Source organism: Lichenostomus cassidix, chromosome 2 (assembly GCF_008360975.1).
Source record: "Lichenostomus cassidix isolate B80296 chromosome 2, HeHo_3.0, whole genome shotgun sequence".
Lineage (NCBI taxonomy): Eukaryota > Metazoa > Chordata > Aves > Passeriformes > Meliphagidae > Lichenostomus > Lichenostomus cassidix.
The window spans coordinates 17,510,621-17,530,980 of NC_139482.1; the positions used below are offsets into that span (position 1 = coordinate 17,510,621).

General features: G+C 53.5%; 1 protein-coding gene across 1 annotated transcript; it reads right to left on the bottom strand.

Annotated features, from left to right (window-relative positions):
- Positions 1-352: 352 nt before the first annotated feature.
- On the bottom strand, positions 353-1,568 carry PTF1A (pancreas associated transcription factor 1a). The gene is made up of 2 exons (XM_085050518.1): positions 758-1,568; positions 353-642 (listed from the first exon to the last, which is right to left on the bottom strand). Exons 1-2 carry the CDS (start codon positions 1,380-1,382, stop codon positions 440-442), a joined length of 828 nt encoding a protein of 275 aa, XP_084906644.1. The 5' UTR covers positions 1,383-1,568; the 3' UTR covers positions 353-439.
- Between the last annotated feature and the right edge of the window lie 18,792 nt (positions 1,569-20,360).

Sequence of the window (20,360 nt, forward strand, 5' to 3'; positions counted from 1 at the left end):
GCTTCCTCGGGATGCGATGGGGCTCTGGGCAGCCGCTTCCCACATATATACTGCTCCACAAGGTACAATTCGGGTTTTATTATTAACAAACACAGGGAGAGTCCACGTGCGGCAATAAATTATTTTCACAGGTTCTGACATATTTCCCCCATTAAAAAAAAACCTCCAACAAACAAACAAAAAAAACCAACAACAAAAACAACAACAAAAAAGGTGCTGGTGGAATAAGACTATTGCATATCTTTAAAAAAATCAAGATAAATTATATAAATTATATATTCAAAACAGACGATTCTACCTCATTATCACTACTCCGTAATAAATAGATAAATAAAGTTGATTGCCCTTAGAGTCTGAATCTTAAATTACATTTGCAATATAGGTCTCTACATACAGCATGTACAGAGCGGGCGGGGGCGGGGACCACCCGCGCGGCGCCTCACGCCACGTAGTCGAAGGGGGGCTCGTTCTCTATGTCGTTGACGGAAGGTTTGTTGTTCACCTTCCGCGGGTCCTCGGGGGTCCACACTTTGGCTGTCCGGATGATGTTTTGTTCCTTGAGCTGCTTTTCATCAGTCCACGACAGCGAGTGACCGGCCAGAGGGGGGAGTCCGTAGTCGGGGTCGCTCGGGGAGGGAGATCCTGGAGAGCAGGGGGGAAAAGGAAGGCAGGGGGTTATTGCTGGGGCCGGCATTCCTGCGGAGCGCCGTGTCGGGCCGCGCCGGGACGTACCGGGCCGTGCCGGCCCGCCACTTACTTGTGCCGCGGTGGCAGATGATGATTTTCTTGGTCTGGCTGGGGCTCTCGCTGCTGGCGCTGCGCAGCGGCAGGTCGGACTGCACCAGTTCGCTGAGGAAGTTGATGTAGCCGATGGCCAGGCGCAGCGTGTCCACCTTGGAGAGGCGCTTCTCGTAGGGCAGAGTGGGGATGTGCGAGCGCAGCCCCTCGAAGGCGTCGTTGATGGACTGCATCCGCCGCCGCTCCCGCACGTTGGCGGCCTGACGGAGCTGCTGCAGCTCCGCCTCGGAGCGCACCCGCCGCCGCCGCTTGGCCGAGCCCAGCGCCTGGAGCCGCCCCCCGGGGGACAGCAGCGCCGCGCCCGCCGCCCCGCAGCATTCGTAGGCGAAGCCGGGCGAGGCGGGAGACGGCGGGAAGGCGGCGGCCGGCGCCGGGCAGCGGTAGCCGCCCTCGGGGTCGCCGCCGTCGCGGTAGTATTCCTGCAGCTGCCGGCTGAGGAAATCCACGTCCGGCTCCAGCAGCCCGTCCGCGGCCAGCACGTCCCGCGGGGGCGGCTCCGAGAAAAAGTCCTCCTCGTCGAAGTAGGGGGGCGAGGAGAAGGAGTCCAGCCCCCCGGGGAAGTGCTCCAGCAGCACGGTCTCCATGCCGCTCCCGGTCCCGGCGCGGACGGGACGGGACGGGGCAGGGGGGCAGCCCCGCCGGGACGCTCCCGCAGCCGCTGTCGCCGGCCCGCTGGCCGAGCCGCCCCGGCGGTGGCGGGGCCGCCGCCCCCGCCCTGCCCTGCCCGCCGCTGTGTGGCGGGAGGCCGGGCCGCGCCGCCGCTCTCCGGGGAGGAGGCCGGAGCCGCTGGCGCGGCGGGCCGGCACGCGAGGGGTCTTATAACGACATCCCCGGGCGCGTGCCGCGGGCCGCCGCCGCCAGCCAATCAGTGCGCGCCGGGGGGGCCGGGCCGCCCGCCGGGGACACCGCCGCACGGCCGGGGGCGGCGCCGCTCGGGGCGGGGGGAGCGGGCGGCACCGACGGAGCCCCCGCCCGGCACCGCCCGGCCCCGCCCGGCACTGCCCGGCACAGCCCGGCACAGCCCGGCACAGCCCGGCACAGCCCGGAACAGCCCGGCACAGCCCGGTACCCCCCGGCACCCCCCGGGCCCGCCCAGCACCTCCCGGCACCTCCGCGGCTCCCCGCACGTCGGGCGAGGGGCCCCGCACCGCCTCGGCACCTCTCCTCAGGAGCCGCCACCGAAACGCCCCTCTCGGTTTTGACGCGGCCTCCCTCTCGGCACCGGGAAGCGTCACCCTGCGCGTCTTACCCCCGGCGCTCTTCCCGCTCTCCCGGGACCGTCGGTGCCCGCCGGCAGCAGAGCCGCTGTCAGAGCGGGCATAGGGGAATCGATGGGGCGGATTTTTCGCGGCGTTCGCACTGAAGGCAATTCTATCGCAACATCAAAATACATCACGTCAGCTCTTGCGCCCGGCCGTGCATCGATTTTGACCTCATCGGGCCCCGTTGCGTTTTCCCTTTTCCCACTCCCATTGCCCCTCTCCGGACCAGCTCGCTCGGAGGAGGCTCTGTTAATAATTCCCTAACTGACTCTCACTGATTAAAGCCTTAAAAATTCTCACTGGAGTGAAATGGATTACCCGCCAGATTAGGAGAGGATTATCTCTGTCATTAGCGCTGCAATGGTTTGTTCGGCAGAGTCTGTCGAGGTTTATCGAAAGTGACTTTCCAGTGTGCCACCAGCGCGGGCAGAGATCAAACTCCGCGTGGAAACGTACCCAGGTCTATCAGCAGAGCAAGACAGGGCCAGCTCCGGGGAGGTAATAAATGACTCGACTTCAAAGCCGCTGACATCGCCGTGATAACGGCAGGGAAACGCGTGAGTCACGGGAGGGAACAAAGAGCTTTGCAAGAGCGACTTATTGGAAAGTCCCGCCTGCAGACGGAGCACGCGAAAAAAACGAGAAGGGAAGGCGGAGACCTCTGCACGAAGCCAGGAACGCGCCCACGCGTGGCCGGAGGACTGCTTCCACCGTCCCGGAAAGGGGAAACTAGGGGAGTGTCCCCTTAGAGGGGCGATGCGACGACAGTGCGGTTCCCCGTTCACGTCTATCCGCGAGGCGGGAGCGGGGACCTCGGAGGCGACTGGGATGAGTGCGTCCGGACTCCTGTTTCCATTCATGCCCGCCGTCCCTAAACATCCCACCATGCACCTCTGTCAAGAGCCAGGCTTCTGGATGCCCATGCCCGCGGCGCTGCCGGGTGCCCCCGACACTGCCTCTGCCCCAGGCCGAACCACCCCCTCTCCAGGAGAGCCTTCCCGCCCCAGGCAGCTGCTCCAGCTTCCTCTGCCCCGTCAGCTCTTGGCCCCTCACCACTGTTTTCTGCACCGGCTGTCTCAAAACCGCCCGCAAGTCTTAGATGCGGTCTCGAGTGCTGTCTCTTAAAACGCAGAGCGCGGGGAATAATCCCTTCCCTCGGTGTCCTGGGCTGTGATCGTGTTCATACTGCTCAGAGCTGCTGCTGGCATTCCGTGCTGCCGGGACACACGGCTGGCTCTCGCCCAGCTCGCTGCCCACCGGAGCCTGGCAGGGACCACTCCGAGCGGCGCTGAGCGCGGCGGCAGGGAGGTTCCTCCGCGTTCCCAGCCGTAGCTTGGCGGAGGCATCTCTCGCCCTCGGATCACTCCTCCGAAGCAGCCCTGTCCCGTTGAGCCGAAAGACCCACCTGGGAGAGCAAACACAGCTTCGGCACCGCACGGAACAGTGGTGTTCTCCCTTCCCCACCCCGGGGCTCCCCAGGGGGCTTCGCTGCCCCCTCACACTGCGAGCATCCCTGTCCCGCCTTTGTGCTCCTCAGCGCTGGTGGCGTAAATGCTTAGTGACCCCACGGCAGCCGGGCGTGAGGGACTGGTGGAGGGCAGGGACCTGCCGTGCCCAGCCCTTGAGGCTGCTGTGCGGGGTGGAAGGGCTGGGTAGTCCGGGGGAGCCCACGGCCACTCCTGCAGCCCCACGGCCCCCAGGAGCCTCCAGCTCATCCACAGCTGGTCCCACAGCTGTGCTGCCCTGCCGAGGTGCAGTCCCCGCGCCCCTGTTTCGTGTCACCGCCATCAGCCCGGGCTCCAGACCTGTGCAGACCCGGGGGACAGGGGCTCTGTCCGCGGTCCCTCTTGTCCCACCGGGACACACCTGAACGCGAGCCTGCTCCTTCCCCACCGTGGCCCCGCGCAGCAGGGGCAGGACGAGCGTGCCTGAGGTTGAAGAACGTCCTTTTCCAAATGCAAATGGGCTTGAGTGCAGCCACGGAATGATCGCTACGTGTGGAGCACCATAGCCAGAAAGCACAAGTATAAATTTAAGACATACTGTGCATCCCTTTCAGATCCATGTCACACTTGCCGCAAAACACACGGAAAAAGAAGAAAGCAAAACCGTGGCAGCACTGAGGTGATTTCGGGGGAATTTCCTGGCCACAGAGCTGGCTCTGTTCTCTCCCTTGCATGCCCAAGGAGTCATCACCCATGGGGTGCGAGTCCTTGATCCTTTCGCGTTCTGTCTGGAGGCGGACACTTAAAGCCGATGAGCAAACCATGTCGAGTGGCCCCTGGTACCGCTGCCCCCGCTCAAGACACACACACTCGCGTACACATCACATACACACACTCATAGCCCACTTTGCAACGTTTCCCCCAGGGCAGACAGGCTATGTGGCGCCAGATCCTGAGGGGGAGTAGCACCCCCAAGCAGGCTCTTTGCCCCAAAACCTCTGCCACCAGCCTTCTCCCAGCGCAGCATTTTGACCACAGTGTGTCCCTGTCTTCAAGAGCGCGACAGGCGCCAGGGCACCTCTCGTTAACGCGGTGGTTGAAACATCCTCCCGACAGCCTTAACCGAAGGCGTTGGGGGGTGAGAAAGAGCAGAAGAGGATCTCTCCTTTTGATCCAAGCACCACATGTATCCAGGGAGACTGGGGAGCCGAGTTCATTTACCATGCCAGTCTTTCCTTCTTTCCTATGGTTGCCCGAGCCCGTTTTGCTCTGGCGCACCACAGTACTGTGTAGCCAGGGTGAGTCCTACAGCGCTAGGATGTGAATGTCACACCGTAGAGGTGGCACGACAAAACGCAGGCAGGTAGTCTGGGAAGTCAGTCTGTGCTGGCTGTCTGTCCGAGAGGCAGCTCCGTCGGGACCGTCGGCGAAGAGAGTGCGTTGCAAAGAGAAGCGGAGGGATGCTTTGAGAATCCGCAGCTTCCATACTGTTGGGAGCTCGGAGCTTGTCTTGAAACCGGTCAGACCTAGCAGACGGTTGGAACATTCGGGAGCAGTGTCCCAGGGAGAAAAGCGATGCAGGGAGAATCCCACTACGGGCATGGCTGGAGCTCTGCCTGTGCGCTGGAATGCGCAGGCAACGAAACATTAATGGCTCCCCGGCTCCTCAGCGCTGTATGCGACTCCCGGCAGAAGCGATTCCCTCTCTGTGCCGAACTCAGCCCTCGTCCCCGCGCCAGTGATGGCTTTAAAGATGAACGATTCCAGTTTTGTGCATCTGCCTTCGGGAAATGAGTACCGACCGTCCCCGAAGGAACCGCCTGAGGAGCGGGAAGGCTACTCTGGGGTTGCCCAAGATATTACGAAAGGAAACCTGCAAAAACCAGGAACTGGTACAAGCGGAGCCTGGGCCACGGCATGGCACTTGGGCCGCCCCCGCCTGTGTCGCAAACTCCCTTCTTTCAATATTTGTCCAGCACGGATGTCTCACCGGGCCCCTTTTTGCTCTCGGGGAGGACACCTCTCTGCACCACTCTCCAGCAATGAGTATGTGTGAACAGCGCTTGACACTTCGTTATTTCAATTCACCGAGGGCAGTAACAAGTGTGAAGAGGATGGAGAGCAACGAACGACACGGCAAGAAGTGCGTCGCCTTTCCTTCAGAATCAATCACCACAAGACAAATCTAGCTGGCAGCCACCTTTACGGGGGCCAGGACTCGCCAAAGGTCTAGAGATGGGGCGGGACACGGGGCCAGGGTGGGGCTGCCTGCGGAGTCTGGCCCACCAGCACCCACTCCCGACATCACGAGGGACCTCGCAAAGCCCCTCGCCGGGGGAATAAGGAGAGGGCGCAAACCTTGTATGCAGGGAGCCCAGAGCACACTCGTCCCTGGCTCTGCTGGGGTGCTCGGACCTGTGCACGCCCCGGCCCAGTAAACCGAGCCCTCATCTAGAGATGGGGCTCGACCCTGGCTCGGGAAGGTGGTAAAGATCTCCTCCATGGGCGGGGGTTCCCCCAGCACCACTGAGAGTCCACAGAGGCTCTTCTTGTCTAGGCCAAGAAGCGCGCCTGGCCCGCCGCCACCCATCCCTTCCCACTGCTAGGTTGCCCCTCGAGGTCTCTCGGGACCGGGAAGCGAGGCCAGTCCCTCTCCCCGGAGGGGCTGCAAGGCGCGCACGGCGCCCTGCGGTGCTCTGCACGTAGCGCGACAGGACGCCAGTCCTGCCTCACTGATTGTCCCAGCGCCCGCTTGCTGAGCACGTCGGGCCGTCCCCGAGGGCTCGGGCCCAGGCGGGCCTTGCACCTCCCAAGGGTCTGCCCCGATGCCCAGGAACACCTTCGCACACCCATGCTCCTGGCTGTCTTAGCGGAGGGCGCTGCGGCAAGCGTCTCCCTTCGGGCACACAAGCAGGAACACGGGACCGGGTGTTGCTCCTCAGCCCCTCCGCCGGGGGATGAGCCACACGGTGAGAAGCGGCAGGGCTCCTCCTCGTCTTTCCTCTCACCCAGAGCCCCCGCGAGTGCTGCGTGTGGAGCTGCTGGCCCCCCCCTGCCCCAGAGCAGCCCCAACCCACATGTACCCCAGCTTCTACTTTCTGCCACCTTCTACCCAACATTTAGGGCACGGAAAATGGATAACAGGTGTCATTAAGTCCGAGCGATGAGGTCCGAGGTGAAGGGGAGGCACAGGTGACGGACGAGATCCACACCGTGCACCCTGCATTTTAGTTCGGAGTCTTGCCGAGTGGCTCCGAACTCCTGTGATATTCCAGAATAACGAATCCTGCTCGCTAAAACTCAGGCGAAACCCCAGGTCCCTAGAAGTCCCTAGGTGTGTTTGGTTTCTCATCCAACTCTTGTATTACATGCATATTTTCCTGACTCCTATCGTTGATCCAATTCCCTTCAAGGGGGTCATACCACAGGCATGGGAAAACAAGGCAGGACAGTTCCACCTTCATCCATGCAGGCACTACCCACTGTTCTTCCCAAATAATCATACTCACCCTGTCAGTGTTTAGTTAAACAAGAGGTCTCGGGTCCATTTACTCAGTGGAGCAAATTCTGAGTATGACCACTTTTCCCTTCAAGATTATAAAACTCAGCAGCTCACCTGTTGGGATGCCCTGGCGTGCTGCACTCATTCAGAGATGCAATGTCTGATGGAGAGAGGAAGCAGGAGCATTTTAAAAGACTGGACCAGAGTTTGCCCAGTATCCACCAGGAAAGGATTTAAGGAGAAAACAAACAAAAAACCAAACAAACACGCAAAACAAACAAAAAACCTTATTGCAGTTCACGATACAAAGTGGCACTTTAATTGAACAACTTCTAGGATTTTTTTACCACTGAAAGCATAACTTAAATCAAACTTTGTTCAGTGCAACCTTTGGGGGATTGCGTGTTTCACGGGAAGAAACTTTTACACAACTTTCGTGGTCTGAAGAGGAGGGGAGGAGTTCCGCAGGCGAGACACCAGGCAAGTCTGAGCTGCCAGGTACTGGAGACGCAAAACCACTTTGCAAAGACTTCTGCGGGAGCTCGTTTGCTTCCCGCGGGCCAGCAAAACCCCACCAGTCCACAGCACCCCGGGCCGTGTAGCGCAAGCATCCCCGGAGGGAGGTGCCCCGGACCCGGGCGGCTTTCCCGGAGCAAGGCTTGGCCCGGAGGGTGCGGAGGGAGCAGAGCAGGCCGCGGCGAGCCCACCCCTTCCCCCTCCGCCACGTGAGGCTCATAAATAAGGCGGGGAAATGCTCTCCCCCCTCGGCGCAGCTACCGGGGCGAGCGCGGCGCGGCGGGACGGCTGCCCCACAAAGGCGGCGGGGCGGCCCCGGGCCCTCGCCCGCCCGGCGGAGGAGGCGGCACCTGCAGCCGGGGTCGGTCCGGCTGCGCGCCCTCCCCTCCGAGCTGGTACCTGGGCGCTGGGCTGGTAATGCACCATAGCGGGCTGCCTTTCAGGCTCTTTCAAACCGAGATCGCGGAGGTCACCGTGTCTGCAAACCCCCCTCCTTCGGCCGCTCGGGCCGGGGTGCCAGTGCGGCAAGCTGGAGAGCAGGCACAGCCCATGGGAATCCCAACACTTGTGCCGCCGGCTCCCCCGGCCCGCCCTTCTCCCCCCTCCCCGTCCCGAGGAACCGCTGAATGTAACAAATGAGCTGCAATCGATCTGCGGGCACGGGGGAAAATCAAATTATATGGTGCTGCTGGGCGGCCGCGGCCGGCAAAAGGTGCGGGCGGGCAGCGGGCGGGCTGCCGGCTTCCCTCCGCCCGAGAGCGCAGGGGCTGCCAGCCCCAGCCCCGCTCCCACCGAGCCCCGCTCGGCTTCGCCTGCCGCTCCGGGCGGGGGCCTGAAAGGCGGGGGCCGCCGGCTGCGAGGGGCTCGCCCTGGTCCCTCTAAACGCCGCTGCCCCGGCCGATGCTTCCCTGCCCCGAGGTCCTGCGCAGGGACCCCGGCGTGCGGAGGCGCGACCGACTACAGCAAAACTCGTGCGAGGGAACGGGATGGGGCGGACCGCAGCGAAGTGGTGCATGAAAGGGCTTTCCTTTCCCCCTGGTGCCGGTTCCAGGTCTCTCCGAACTCCTCTCCCGGGCCTGGGGCTGGCAAAGGGAATCAGCCCCTCCCGGCATGGCTGCGGCCGGGCCCGTCCCGCACCTGTGGAGCCCGGGGCTCGCCGCCCGGGGAGCGCACCGCCCCGCGACAGGCGAGTCGGGCACCCGCCAGCCTGCACGGGCAGCACCTGCCGCAGCCGCGGGCTGTGAGCAGAGGGGGTTCAGACAGCGAGCTCGTACCTGAGCCCTTTTCTCGCCCCCCAGACGTGCGTGGGGGGACGGCTCCGCTTGGGAAAAACCCCGCGCAGGGCCGGCGGTTGTCTGCGGGTCCATGGGAATCTGGCCACTTGTGCCGGCCGCAGCCGGGAGGGGGCTGTGCTTCCTTTACAAAAAGAGACACAATTAAGCAAAATGCTCAATGAACATTATAAATGATGTGCAATCGCCTCGCAGATTGCTTAGCAAATCAAATTATATGGTTGCTCACGGATGATTTCCATGTCCTTTAAAACGCAAACAGGTACTTTCTGATTCGAGGGGGAGGAGTGTTGGTAGTTTTTTTCCTAAACAAAACAACAACATTAAAAAAAGCGCAGCGCTCCAAAATTGCGAAGCAATGCCACACGCTGAAAGGCGTCTGTGTGAATATTCACGTTCTCCTTTGTTCGCCCCTGAATTTCACAATAGCCCGGGGAGGGCACGTTCACTGCGCTCGTGTAAATTTACCAATCCTTGACTAAAACCGCCCGGCACCTGCTTGGCAAAGCACAAAGCTGCCTACGTTTTCCACCAACAATTTACCGTTTCATCAGCTTCTAAATTGACCCTTCAATAGCAGGGCTTAAAGTTAATAACGTTTAAATCAACGGAGATGGCCGCGCTCGAGGCTGCCGCCCGGCTGCTCCTGCGGGAGCTGTTCAGGTGCGAGCCGGGCGGCTATGCCCAGCCTGCGGGGCCAGCCGGAGCTGCCCTGCCAGGCCCGGGACATGGGGAAGCCGGAGGAAAAGGCAGCCAAGGTGCAGGGTGGGTGATGTCGGGAGGGTGCTGGTTTTGCAGGACGGGAACAGCGCTGTGACTCCTTTGGTGCACCGCAGCGGAATGAGACCGCAACAAACCCAACCAGTCCCCGCAGGGAACGGGTCCTCTATGGGGCCATGACTGCCCCAGAAGGCGTGGGCAGCCTGGGAGCAGGGCCTGGCTCCCCGGGCTGCCCGGAGCCGTCGGAGGCAGAACCCTCCCAGTGTCCCCCGCATCCCGCGCCCTGCAGTAAGGGCGGTGTGGAGTCCCTCCAGCTCCCCCGTGGGCAATTTATAAAAGGGGCCTCCGGAGGTAAGCGGGATGTAAAAAGCATGTTTGGTAAGGAGTCTCTTTCAAGGCACAAAACCAGTCATGGGAAGGGGAAGTAGTTCCTTGAGACCAAGTCCTGCCAGCACCCTGCTCTGACTCGGGACCACTGCTTTGAAACACCGTGCAAGACCGTCCCCACAAGAGCAGAAGGGTTCGCTGAAAAACAGCAGGGCAGGGCACAGCTGATGGAACGCTAGAAATGTGCTTTACGGTGTAACAAGGGCAGTAAGGCTCCCCAACACCAGCTGGCAGGAGGAGCTGGGATTTGGGTTTAATTTTTTATTTCTGACAGTTTCCAGCAGCTAAGAGTCCTATCCCAATGGGTGACAGAGCACTTCTTCAGTCTGTTCAGCATCCGTGTTACATTGTCTCTTCTATAAAGAAAACCTGCTCTAGATTAAACAGAAACAAAGCTTTCCAGTCATTGATCCTTTTTGGTGGTTAGAGACCCCACTCATTTTCTATCCTCCTTCCCTGAATTCTTCCCCCCTGGTTTATGCTCATCTGCCCTGGTGTGGGTGTTTGTTCCCATTAAAGATCTCAATCTTCGTGGGATTTTCCCTTAGATCTATATGCAGTCACTGCGTTCCTTCCCAGGTCTCATTTTGCCAGGGCAAGCAAAGCAAGCTCAGGATTGGACTCCCCCTTTCTTTATCACCTTTCCCTGCCCTTTTCTCTATAGAAGTTAATCTTCTGGGACAACCACAACCGTAATGGTGCACAGCTGTCCAGGAGAGTTCTCACAGCTCCTTTGGGAATTACGTCAGTATTTGCCTTTCTGCCAAAATCTCTCACTTTTTACTGTAGGTGTTGTATTTACCTTTTTCATGGCCATGTTCCTTCAGTGTCTCATGACCACTTTGTCGTTAACTAGTGCCCCAAGGTCTTTTTCCTCCTCTTCCTGGAAAGAACTATCAAGACAAAGCCATAGCACGGGTTCTTAACACATGTTCCTAAAGTGTGACCTCTTAAAACTGTATTTCTTTCTTTCTTTTCTACTTTGATACTCATGGTCCTAGGCTTCCTCTGATGATTTTTCAAGCCACTTCCATTCTGGGATGCCTGTCCTGCTCTGTGACTGAGAAATGTTGTTTTAAGTCCTTCTTTTGTTCACAATTCTTCATGAAAAATTTTCTTTGAGTCCAGGAAAGCTGTGAGATTACTATCCTGGGCCATGGCACAGATCCACGTGTCTAAGAACTCTTGATACATTTCCATCTCTCTCCTTTCCATGAATTTGTCTAATGGCTTTTAAAACTCAAGTAATTTTTAAAAACTATTAGGTATTATTTAATAGAGCTGAGTTTTAAATTAGTGATTCCTGTCTTGGAAAAATAATACTTAGAGATGCAGGAAAAACCAAAGGTTAAAAAGCACCTTAAGGGTCCATGTTCCTCAGGAATCTCCCATCAGCTGCCATCTAGCCCCACAAGTGTCTCTTGCAAGGAAATGCTCTACATCGTTAATGTTTTGTTCAGTAGTCTTGACTGTAATATGATGTTAAAACAATGTTGATGACTTTAAACAAGAATGGCTGACCTGCCATGGCCGTTCAGTTCCAGGAAAGGATTTTCACTGCAGATCCCTCAAACCCTACTTCTAATTGCAGTTATGTTTTTCTGCAGCCCAGAGTTAGACATTTGTTGGCTCCTCACTGAGCCCACTGGGTCTCTCCTACATTCTTTGTTGATCACCTGCCTCTCACTATACCAGGTGCCTTGGGGCTGTGTGCCCAGCACCTACAATTTAGGCATTGCAAAATCACATCTTTGCATCCATTTAGCCCTGAGGCTTTTATCTTTGTGGACAATTATTAACCAAGTCAGGGACATGAAAAACATCTACACAAGGAGATGCTGCATTTCCTTTGGAAGCTGTCCACACATTAAAAGTACTGTTTTACCTAGCCTGGTAGCTCTTCTCCTGTGTTCACCTTCCAGTAGGCATGGGAGAACTCTGTGAGAACTTTCTCTCAACCAGGATTGTTTTCTTGTCTCCTCTCAATTACCTCTTCCTGAGACTAAGCAACTGCATATCCCTTCAAGTGTGCACTTTTAAAACATCTTAACATTTTAATGCTGTTAGCTGCTGATTTCCCTGTCACATTTCTTCAAGTGTAGTGTCCAAAATGGGACACTGTACTCAGTTTAAGCCTCACCAGTGCCAAGTAGAGCAGAATAATTACCTCCATGTTTTACCCAAAACACTGCTGCTAGTATACCCTCAAATTACATTTGTTTTTCTGCATCTCCAATTTTGCCTAGTGCATAGTTCACAACAGCCAGCTGATCCATTCCTGCACTACTGCTGCCTTATCAGTTATTCTTTAATTCACAAATCATGCATTTGATCTGTCTTTTGTCCCAGGATTGCATTTTCTACTTGTCATATTACAGTGCAGCTTATTGATTTCAGACAAGCTCTTCAATCTGTGAAGATCAATGTGAGTCCTGATCCTGTTCTCCAAATCCTCTCCCAGCCTCTCCCAGCCAGTGCTCTCTGAAGAGGAATTAAGCACTCTCTTTCCCAGTAGCCTATTTTTTGTTGAAAATATTTGGGCTGCAACAGACACCTGCAGGTACAACTTGGCACATCCTGATTTGACAGTGAATGGTGGATGAGCACTTTTGTACGATTCAGACTTTATATGCTCATTCTAATCCCTATTTTATTTAGATCTCATTAAATAACTTTGTTAATAAAAAGAGTAAATTCTTTTGACACTAACAAAGTTGACATATATCACATCTATCTTTTTATACACTTGGCTAGTTAGTCCTTCAAATAAGGACACTGAATTAATTTGAAGTGATATGTTCTTGATTAATCCATGCTGATATGTTTTACTGCCTTCTTATCACTTATGTGCTTACAAATTGATTAATAATTGACTCTCATTATCATGGTTACGCTGATGGATTTATACTTCCCAGGATCCTCTTCTTTGCTCTTTTTTAGGCTTGTAAACACATGCCTCTGGCATCAACGTCCTCAAGCAAGTCACTTAGGGTGTGAGTCCTCATTAGCTTCATCCAGCCAAGAGCTGGACAGTAATTAGGAGAGGGATTCAGTCCCTTACGCAGAGCAACATGACATGTATGGTCTAATGCCATGTTAATACTATATAATATCCAAAACTGTGTAGTACTTGGGACATGCAGATTCGACACAGGATCAACAGGAGACCTGCACCTTTCTGGAGGCTCAGCTGGAACTTCCATGCAGGTTATCCGTGTGGGATACCTGAGAACATCTAGAAAAAGGTAGGGCATCTGCATCAATGTTGAAGTAACCACCCTCCTAAGTATAAGGTGTTCATTAATAGTCCAGGGGAAAAGATGTGTACAATAAAACACCCTCAGAAGGGAACTTTCTTAAGGTGGAGTCTGGTGGCCATTGAAGATGCCACTCTTTGTTCACTGGCAACAGAAGGAACCACAACAATTTACCTGCAAGTTAAAGGACTAATATTTAGGCAGCTACATGTTTCTCAAGGCATTCTGCCCTTTAAATGATTCAAATGCCTAGAAAGAGTTTTGAAGTACTCAAGTGCCTTGCACTCAGTCTGGTCCATGCTTAGTCTGGCTGATTTTTCAGCACTATTGAAGATATGCTATGTAGGAATCTAATTACTTCAAATTACTTCTGGACCATCTTTACATGCTTACAGCTCTCTAGCAATTACCAAGAGAACCTGCACTGATTAAACTTTAGCTCGGGTGTTTTTGTTGATTCAGAGGAATCCAGGATTTTATAATCCAGCCCTACCTATTAAATGCAGAAAACAGCCTTTGGCTCACTCTCAGGTGAGGATAACCAGAGGAAAGCTTGCAGGGCACTCTGATCTGTGGTAAGAGAGCCACATACACCCACGGCAGATGCATGATGTAGTATCGACTGTGAAAATGGAAATTTGGGTTAGCTGGGGTCAGACCTCCCTCCAAATTTACAGACAGACACCAGTGGCAAGACATACCTAACACAACAATATGCAATACACATATGCAATAAATTTGGAAAACAGCAAATATCACATCAGATGAATTTATTATTATTATTATTATTATTATTATTATTATTATTATTATTATTTTTGTTACCAAAATTCTTCAGACTTCTGGACATAGCAAGACCCAAAAGTGTGTGAGCACTGCAAATGCCCTGCATGCACAGACTTGGGTTCATGTGATGTACAAGATCTTTATGACCAATTATAGCTGAATGAATGACAGAGAATATGGGTGAGAAAGGGATAGCTTGAGAAAGCAGCTTTTCCATCATCTGTGCCTTTATTTGCAAGCTGTCAGAAATCTGTAGGAAAAGTTCCACTGCCAGTATCTTACAGGCTGTTTGATTTAATCCATGCCTCCATCGGCTTCCCAATCAACAGAGCCAACAAGGAGTTATCAGATCCAAATGAGCTGCTGCAATTTCCCACCCCAGCATGGGGACTGAACCTGAATTACCCTAGGCCACCTGTCCCCCCTCACCACTGCAATGTACAGTAGAGGGATTTAGGCCTTATTTGTAATCTTTTGTCTGCAGCCTCGTTGTTTGGGTGGGGCTGCACCTGTTCATGGCGAGTGGGAATCCCTTAATTATGGCTGTGGGACTGGGCAGCCAGAGCTGGCTCTGTGCACTGGCACACAAAGGCTTAGGGCAGTGCGTGTGAATTCAGTGCCCTCTTTTTGCCATGCCAGCATTGATTGCAAATCCTCCATGGGTCTTCACGGCTCAGCTCCTGCATTCCCAGGGCTTCTGCCTGGTGTTTCACACACCAGATTGTCATCTCTTTGGAGGGCAGAGATGCTGTCTCCTTTATTTTGGATCCCTGGGGACTGCAATTGTTTAGGAATAGCAGCTGAGGGACAATACACATTTTAAGGTGTTTTTTTGGGTATAACATTGCCAGTTCTTCACTGCTATCAGATGCAAATAGAGTTTACCTGGTGAACATATCTCCATTTCGTTGAAGGGTCATGTTACTAACAATAGCTTGAGCCACAAGACACATCCAGGTTACACACTCTTATGAGTCCTCAGAGATGCTCTTATCCAAGCTGGGGTCAATACAGGCTGGGGATGAACAGACCAAGAGCAGCCCTGCCTGGAAGGGCTTGGGAGGTGCTGGTGGGTGAGAGGCTGGACATGACCCAGCCATGTGCATTCCCAGCCCAGAAAGCCAAAGGTGTCCTGGGCTGCATCCAGAGCACTGTGGGCAGCAGGTGAGGGAGGGGATTCTGCTGCTCTGCCCTGCTCTGGTGAGATCCCACCTGCAGTGCTACATCAGCTCTGGGGTCCCCAGCACAGGAAGGACATTGACTTGCTGTAGAAAGTCCAGATGAGGCCATGAAGATAATTAGGGGGATGGAGGATCTCTCCTATTAAGAAAGGCTGAGAGAGTTGGGATTGTTCAGCCTGGAAAAGAGAAGGCTGACTTAATTGTGACCTTCCAGTACTTAAATGGAGCCTACAAGAAAGATGGAGAGAGACTATTTACAAGGACATATAGTGATAGGACAAGAGGGAATGACTTTAAACTGAGTATTGATTTAGATTAGACCTCAGGAAGAAATTCTTTACTGCAAGGGTGGTGAGGCACTGGAACAGGTTGCCCAGAGAAGTTGTGGATGCCCCATCTCTCAAAGTGCACAAGGCTGAATGGGGCTCAGAGCAACCTGGTGTGGTGAAAGGTGTCCCTGCCCATGATAGGAGGGTTGGAATTAGATGATCCTTAAGGTACCATCCAACCTGAACCATTCAATGATTCTTTGATGTGACCCCAATCTGTTCCCTCACTCATCCTAGCTACCTGCTGAAACCCTTGTCCATACCACCTCACTTCAGTGGATATCTCATTCCCTCTCTCCCCTGCTCTCTACTCCCTTTTCCCTGGAGTCATCATCTTTTGCTACTTCTTCCCTGCCCCTCCACCCCTCTTCATTTCAAACGTTAGTCTCTCACCACATGCCGGCAGAGAAATACTGATGGCACAGCCAACTTTCATTTCTGAATTCCAGAGGCAAATGCCACCCAGAGCTCCCAAGACTACAAATAAGTTTGTGCCTGGACTTGCATCTGGGATGGAAGTGTGACCTGTTCATAATGAAACTATACAAAAATAGGCCAAGCTTCCATTAAGTGTGAACGCAGACATCCCCAAACTCCCAAGACAACAGTTTATTCCACCTTTCCCAGGCCAGCTCCCCAGGTTCGTCCCGGGAAAAGCCGGACTGGAGCGGGAGCCTCGGGGCTCTGCCGCCACCTCGTGACGCCGCTCGGAGCCGGCCGGGAGCGGCGCTGGGAAGGATGGCTCCGCCGCCTGGAGCACCGTGAGACACTGAAAACATGAAATTTGCTTTCTCTCTTGTTCTCACTAAGAACGGCGCCTTTATTGCGCGGCCGCAGCCCTGGGGGATGCCGCTCAGCCCGCGCTGGTTGAGGGTGCAGGCTGGGTTGGTACCCTGTGCCGAGTCCCGCTGGACGACTCCTGCCAAGAGAACCAAGAAGGGGCTTCACTGGTGCCCCCTCCATCTCACCACAGCACCTGGACACCCCCTGCTCCCTGTGCTCCTCGGCAGCGTGCAGAGGAGGGACCATCCCTCCGTACCTTCTTTGAACCTGTTGTGATAGCCACGAGGATAACTAGGGTTGAGAGCCAGCTGTTGTTGGGCTTATACGACAAATGAGAGATTCAGATGTAAGATTGATAGTAATTAGATTGCCACCTGCTATCGCTTTAATCCGCATCCCGGATTTTTAATTGTTATGGGGGGGCAGTTGGCACATGAATACATGAGGACTATCTCACAAGGCACAAAGCATTAGATTGTATCCCAGGCATCACAATTAGGGCTGCCCATTTTCCAGTTTTTGCCTCCTCTGTGAATTTTGGCCTATTTTTTCAACAGTTTCCTCCTGAGTTTTCCAGGACTTATGCATTCTGTCCTTCCATCCATCAACTCTGTTTGTTTGTTTGTTTGTTTGTTTGTAGCAAGTGCAGACAATTTCATTTCAGGCTTGGACAGCACTTTCCAGTTTGGCTTCCTGACAACCTTCTGCTGTCAAGTGGCCTGCATTCATTGGCATTGTGTCTGATTTTCAGCAGATTCCTCTCTGAGGCCTATTCCTCCTGGCTGTTACCCAGGTGAGCAGTCCTGCTGCAGTCAGTGATAATAGCTGTCAGTAATTAGTACTTAAACAGGTTTGTAGGGTCGGGGCTTACTTCTTCCACCCTGCTTTGGATAGCACCAATCTACTTTCAAGTCACGCTTCATCAGAAAAAGAGAACACCAAGAATTTTGAAACGTTTGCTATCAGGTTCCACAAAGGGATATGCTTGGGAGGAACATGTTGGTTTTGTTGGAGAGACACACAAAATAGACTATGATTTGCATAAGGAGATGAGAGAGGAGAACTGAATGAGGGGTCGAGCGAAGGGGTTTCATTGACTTCAAAGAGTGTTGGATCAGATTCATGCAGACCATCTGCAACTTCCTTTGATGCACCAGCAAACTGGAGATAACAAGCCTCTCTTCTCTGTGCATGCCCTGTGTTGGGCATTATGTGAAGAAGGACTTTGAGCCTGGCAATGGCACAAGCCACTCTTAGAAGAGAAAGTAGGTCCATATAATATGTTTGGGGGAAGCTGTTTTTTCGAGTCGATTGCATGTTGCTGGAGGTTTGAAATCAAACGTACCCTAGAGGTCACTGCAGAGCAGTCATTTGAGTCGCGGCGTGTTTCAAGGGAAAACTGTCAAGACACTTTGGAATATTAGATTTATTTTTTAATATATTTTGAGGTGACTCTGAGTAGTCATTGTCCATCTCTCCCAAAACCACCCAACTATATGCCATACCTCCATGGACAGGATCCCAAAACTCCACCCTGTTACCTTTCTCAGTCAGAATGTCATCTCCTCCATGCAATACTCTCCACCTCATATTCCCATCTACTCCTATATCACACCTCACCCCACGAGGTATTCCTGCTGTGGAGTAGCCCAGTCTCAGCTTCCTGTCTGTGTCACCTCTCTGCAGCACACACAAGCTGCCCCCCTCACCCTGCCATGGTTCCATCAAATAGTTAGTTTGTCTTTCTCCATCCAGAAGAATGGTTCTGATGAGAGGTAGGGATAGGTCCTTGCAGTTGTTGCCACAGGCTGGGAAGTCATCACAAGCATGGCTGAATACCTCCGATCAGTGTAGTTATCTGTGGAGAAGTGCTTAAGGGACCTTGTTAAATACTATAGTATGTGTGGAGTGGAGTTTTACAGCCTCTTTGGAGAAGTTGATCTGCTTCCTCCATTTAATCAATGTTTATCAACTGGCAATTTCTGGCTATTCTTGAGGCAGGTATAGGGCAAGAAGGTGAAATCTTGCAGAAAAGATAAATTGGCACGAGGGTAATAGAAATAAAAATAGCAACAGGACCAAAATAATAAGCCATCATAAGCATTTCTACAGCCCTTTTCATCTGTGCATGTCAAACAATTTGCAAGAGCTAAAAGAATCAAGCCTCTCAGCAGTGCTCATACACCAGAAATACACGGTTTCTTTCACCTATTGCTTCACTGCTGTCACCCCTGAATTAGGACAGAGAAGCTGTTCATTGCTCAAGGCAACGACGCCTCACGATTTAGGGTGTGAGAGGCTAACTCAAACTGTAAGACAAGGCAGCATTTAGAGTCTAGAGTTGGCCAGGCCACTGCCTTACAAAAAAAGCCATGGATCTTTAACACCAAGTGGTCAGGCCCTCAGTTTGACGTCTCAGCTGATAAAACAGGAAAGGTGAAAGCAGGGGCAGAACCAATCTTTTAACAGCTGGCTATAGGAGAAGACAAATTTGTAAACTGAAAGAGGGACAAAGGAAAAACATTTACCCCCTGCTTTTAATAGAGATTCATTCATAAAACTTAAGTGAAGGCTACAAGGTCATAGAAAGTTACATGTGATCCAGTTTTGGAAAATGCCCTTCTTACAGACCAAGCCCAGAGGTTATTTGAGCTATTGCCAAGGAGAAGTGTCATGGAGGCCCCTTTTTCCTTCTTTGGGGGCCTAAGGAAACTCCAGCTAGACATATTGTACATGACAAGGTTTAACGATCTTTGTTCATAATGGATCCAAGCCTGAATACCCAAGTGCATTCAGGAGAGGCCCAGGACTAAGAGGTAAAATATAAAGCCTGAAATAGGGAGGGAACATTTTCTAGATTGGGATAGGGTCATTCCTGGGGCAGTGAATGTATGTGGGTTCATTTTGCACCTGGTATTCTGATTAACAGTGAGGTCAATCTCCTGAACTTCCCAAGCGTGAACACCTGCTTCTTGCACTGCTCATATCCTAGCCCTTCACAAGGCTTTCTCCTTCAGTAATCCCAGAAAATGCAGAGGCATCCCATGTCTCTGTCAGAGCTATCCCCAAGAGACTTTCACACCGGGGAGGGTTGATCTCAGCTCTCCCATTTCCAAGAGCTCACAGTCAGTTCTTCAGCTAACATCCACCAGCTGTGTCACCATCCTTCAGTGCTGACTCCTCTGAAAAGGAAAACATGAATTCTCGTTGTCTCTGACTCCAACACCTTCCTTTGTGTTGCCTGTGCCTCTTTCTTAGCAGTTGGACAACAGTTGCTGTTCTTTCCCGTTCCCTTTTTTGCTATTACGAGATGTCTGGATCCATCTTTTGATCTTCCACAAATGACACCTGAGCAAAGATGACCTGCCTGTGGTCCACATTTCTGGATCTCATGCATCAGTAATACAGCAGGGCAGACAGCCTTTGTGTCCTAAATGAAGCAGGTTATGCAAGAATTCCTTATGACTTTTTTACTGCCTTCCTCCTGATTCCTGTGGCAACTCCTCTGCCCCTGATGAGTTTTTCTGGAAGCCGCTTTGTAAATGTTGTCAAACTGTGTGTGCAAAGCAGGCGAGCAGGATGAGCAAAGCCGGCGTTTGCTCTGGCAGGGGAACCAAGCTCCCGGAGATCCAACCCCTGGAGCCTGCCAGGGATCCAATCCCCTGGAGCCTGCCGGAGATCCAATCCCCTGGAGCCTGCCGGAGATCCAATCCCCTGGAGCCTGCCGGCCGGATCCCCGCAGCCACCCCCGGCCCAGGCAGGGAGCTGCCGACTCGGAATGGCTGCAGAACCCTGCGCTTGCTCATCCCTCGGGCACCAAGGGGAGCGAACTGAGTGTGGAGCTTGGAGGGTTCAGGCACAAAGGTAAGAATGAGTTTAGTAAGGAAAGCCAGAGATCAGGGAGGAGGAGCGAGGAAGGATACCACAGGGGAACAGAAAAAAATAACACCGCAACAAAAGAGAAGTAAAAGGGAGAGCAATAATGGGCATGCATTTCTCTTTCTTCTGCCCCGTGGCAAGCTGCCAATCTCTTCCACACAAATTCCTCAGTGCTACTAAAACCAGTCCCCATGGACACACCTGCCTTGAGACAAATTCTTTT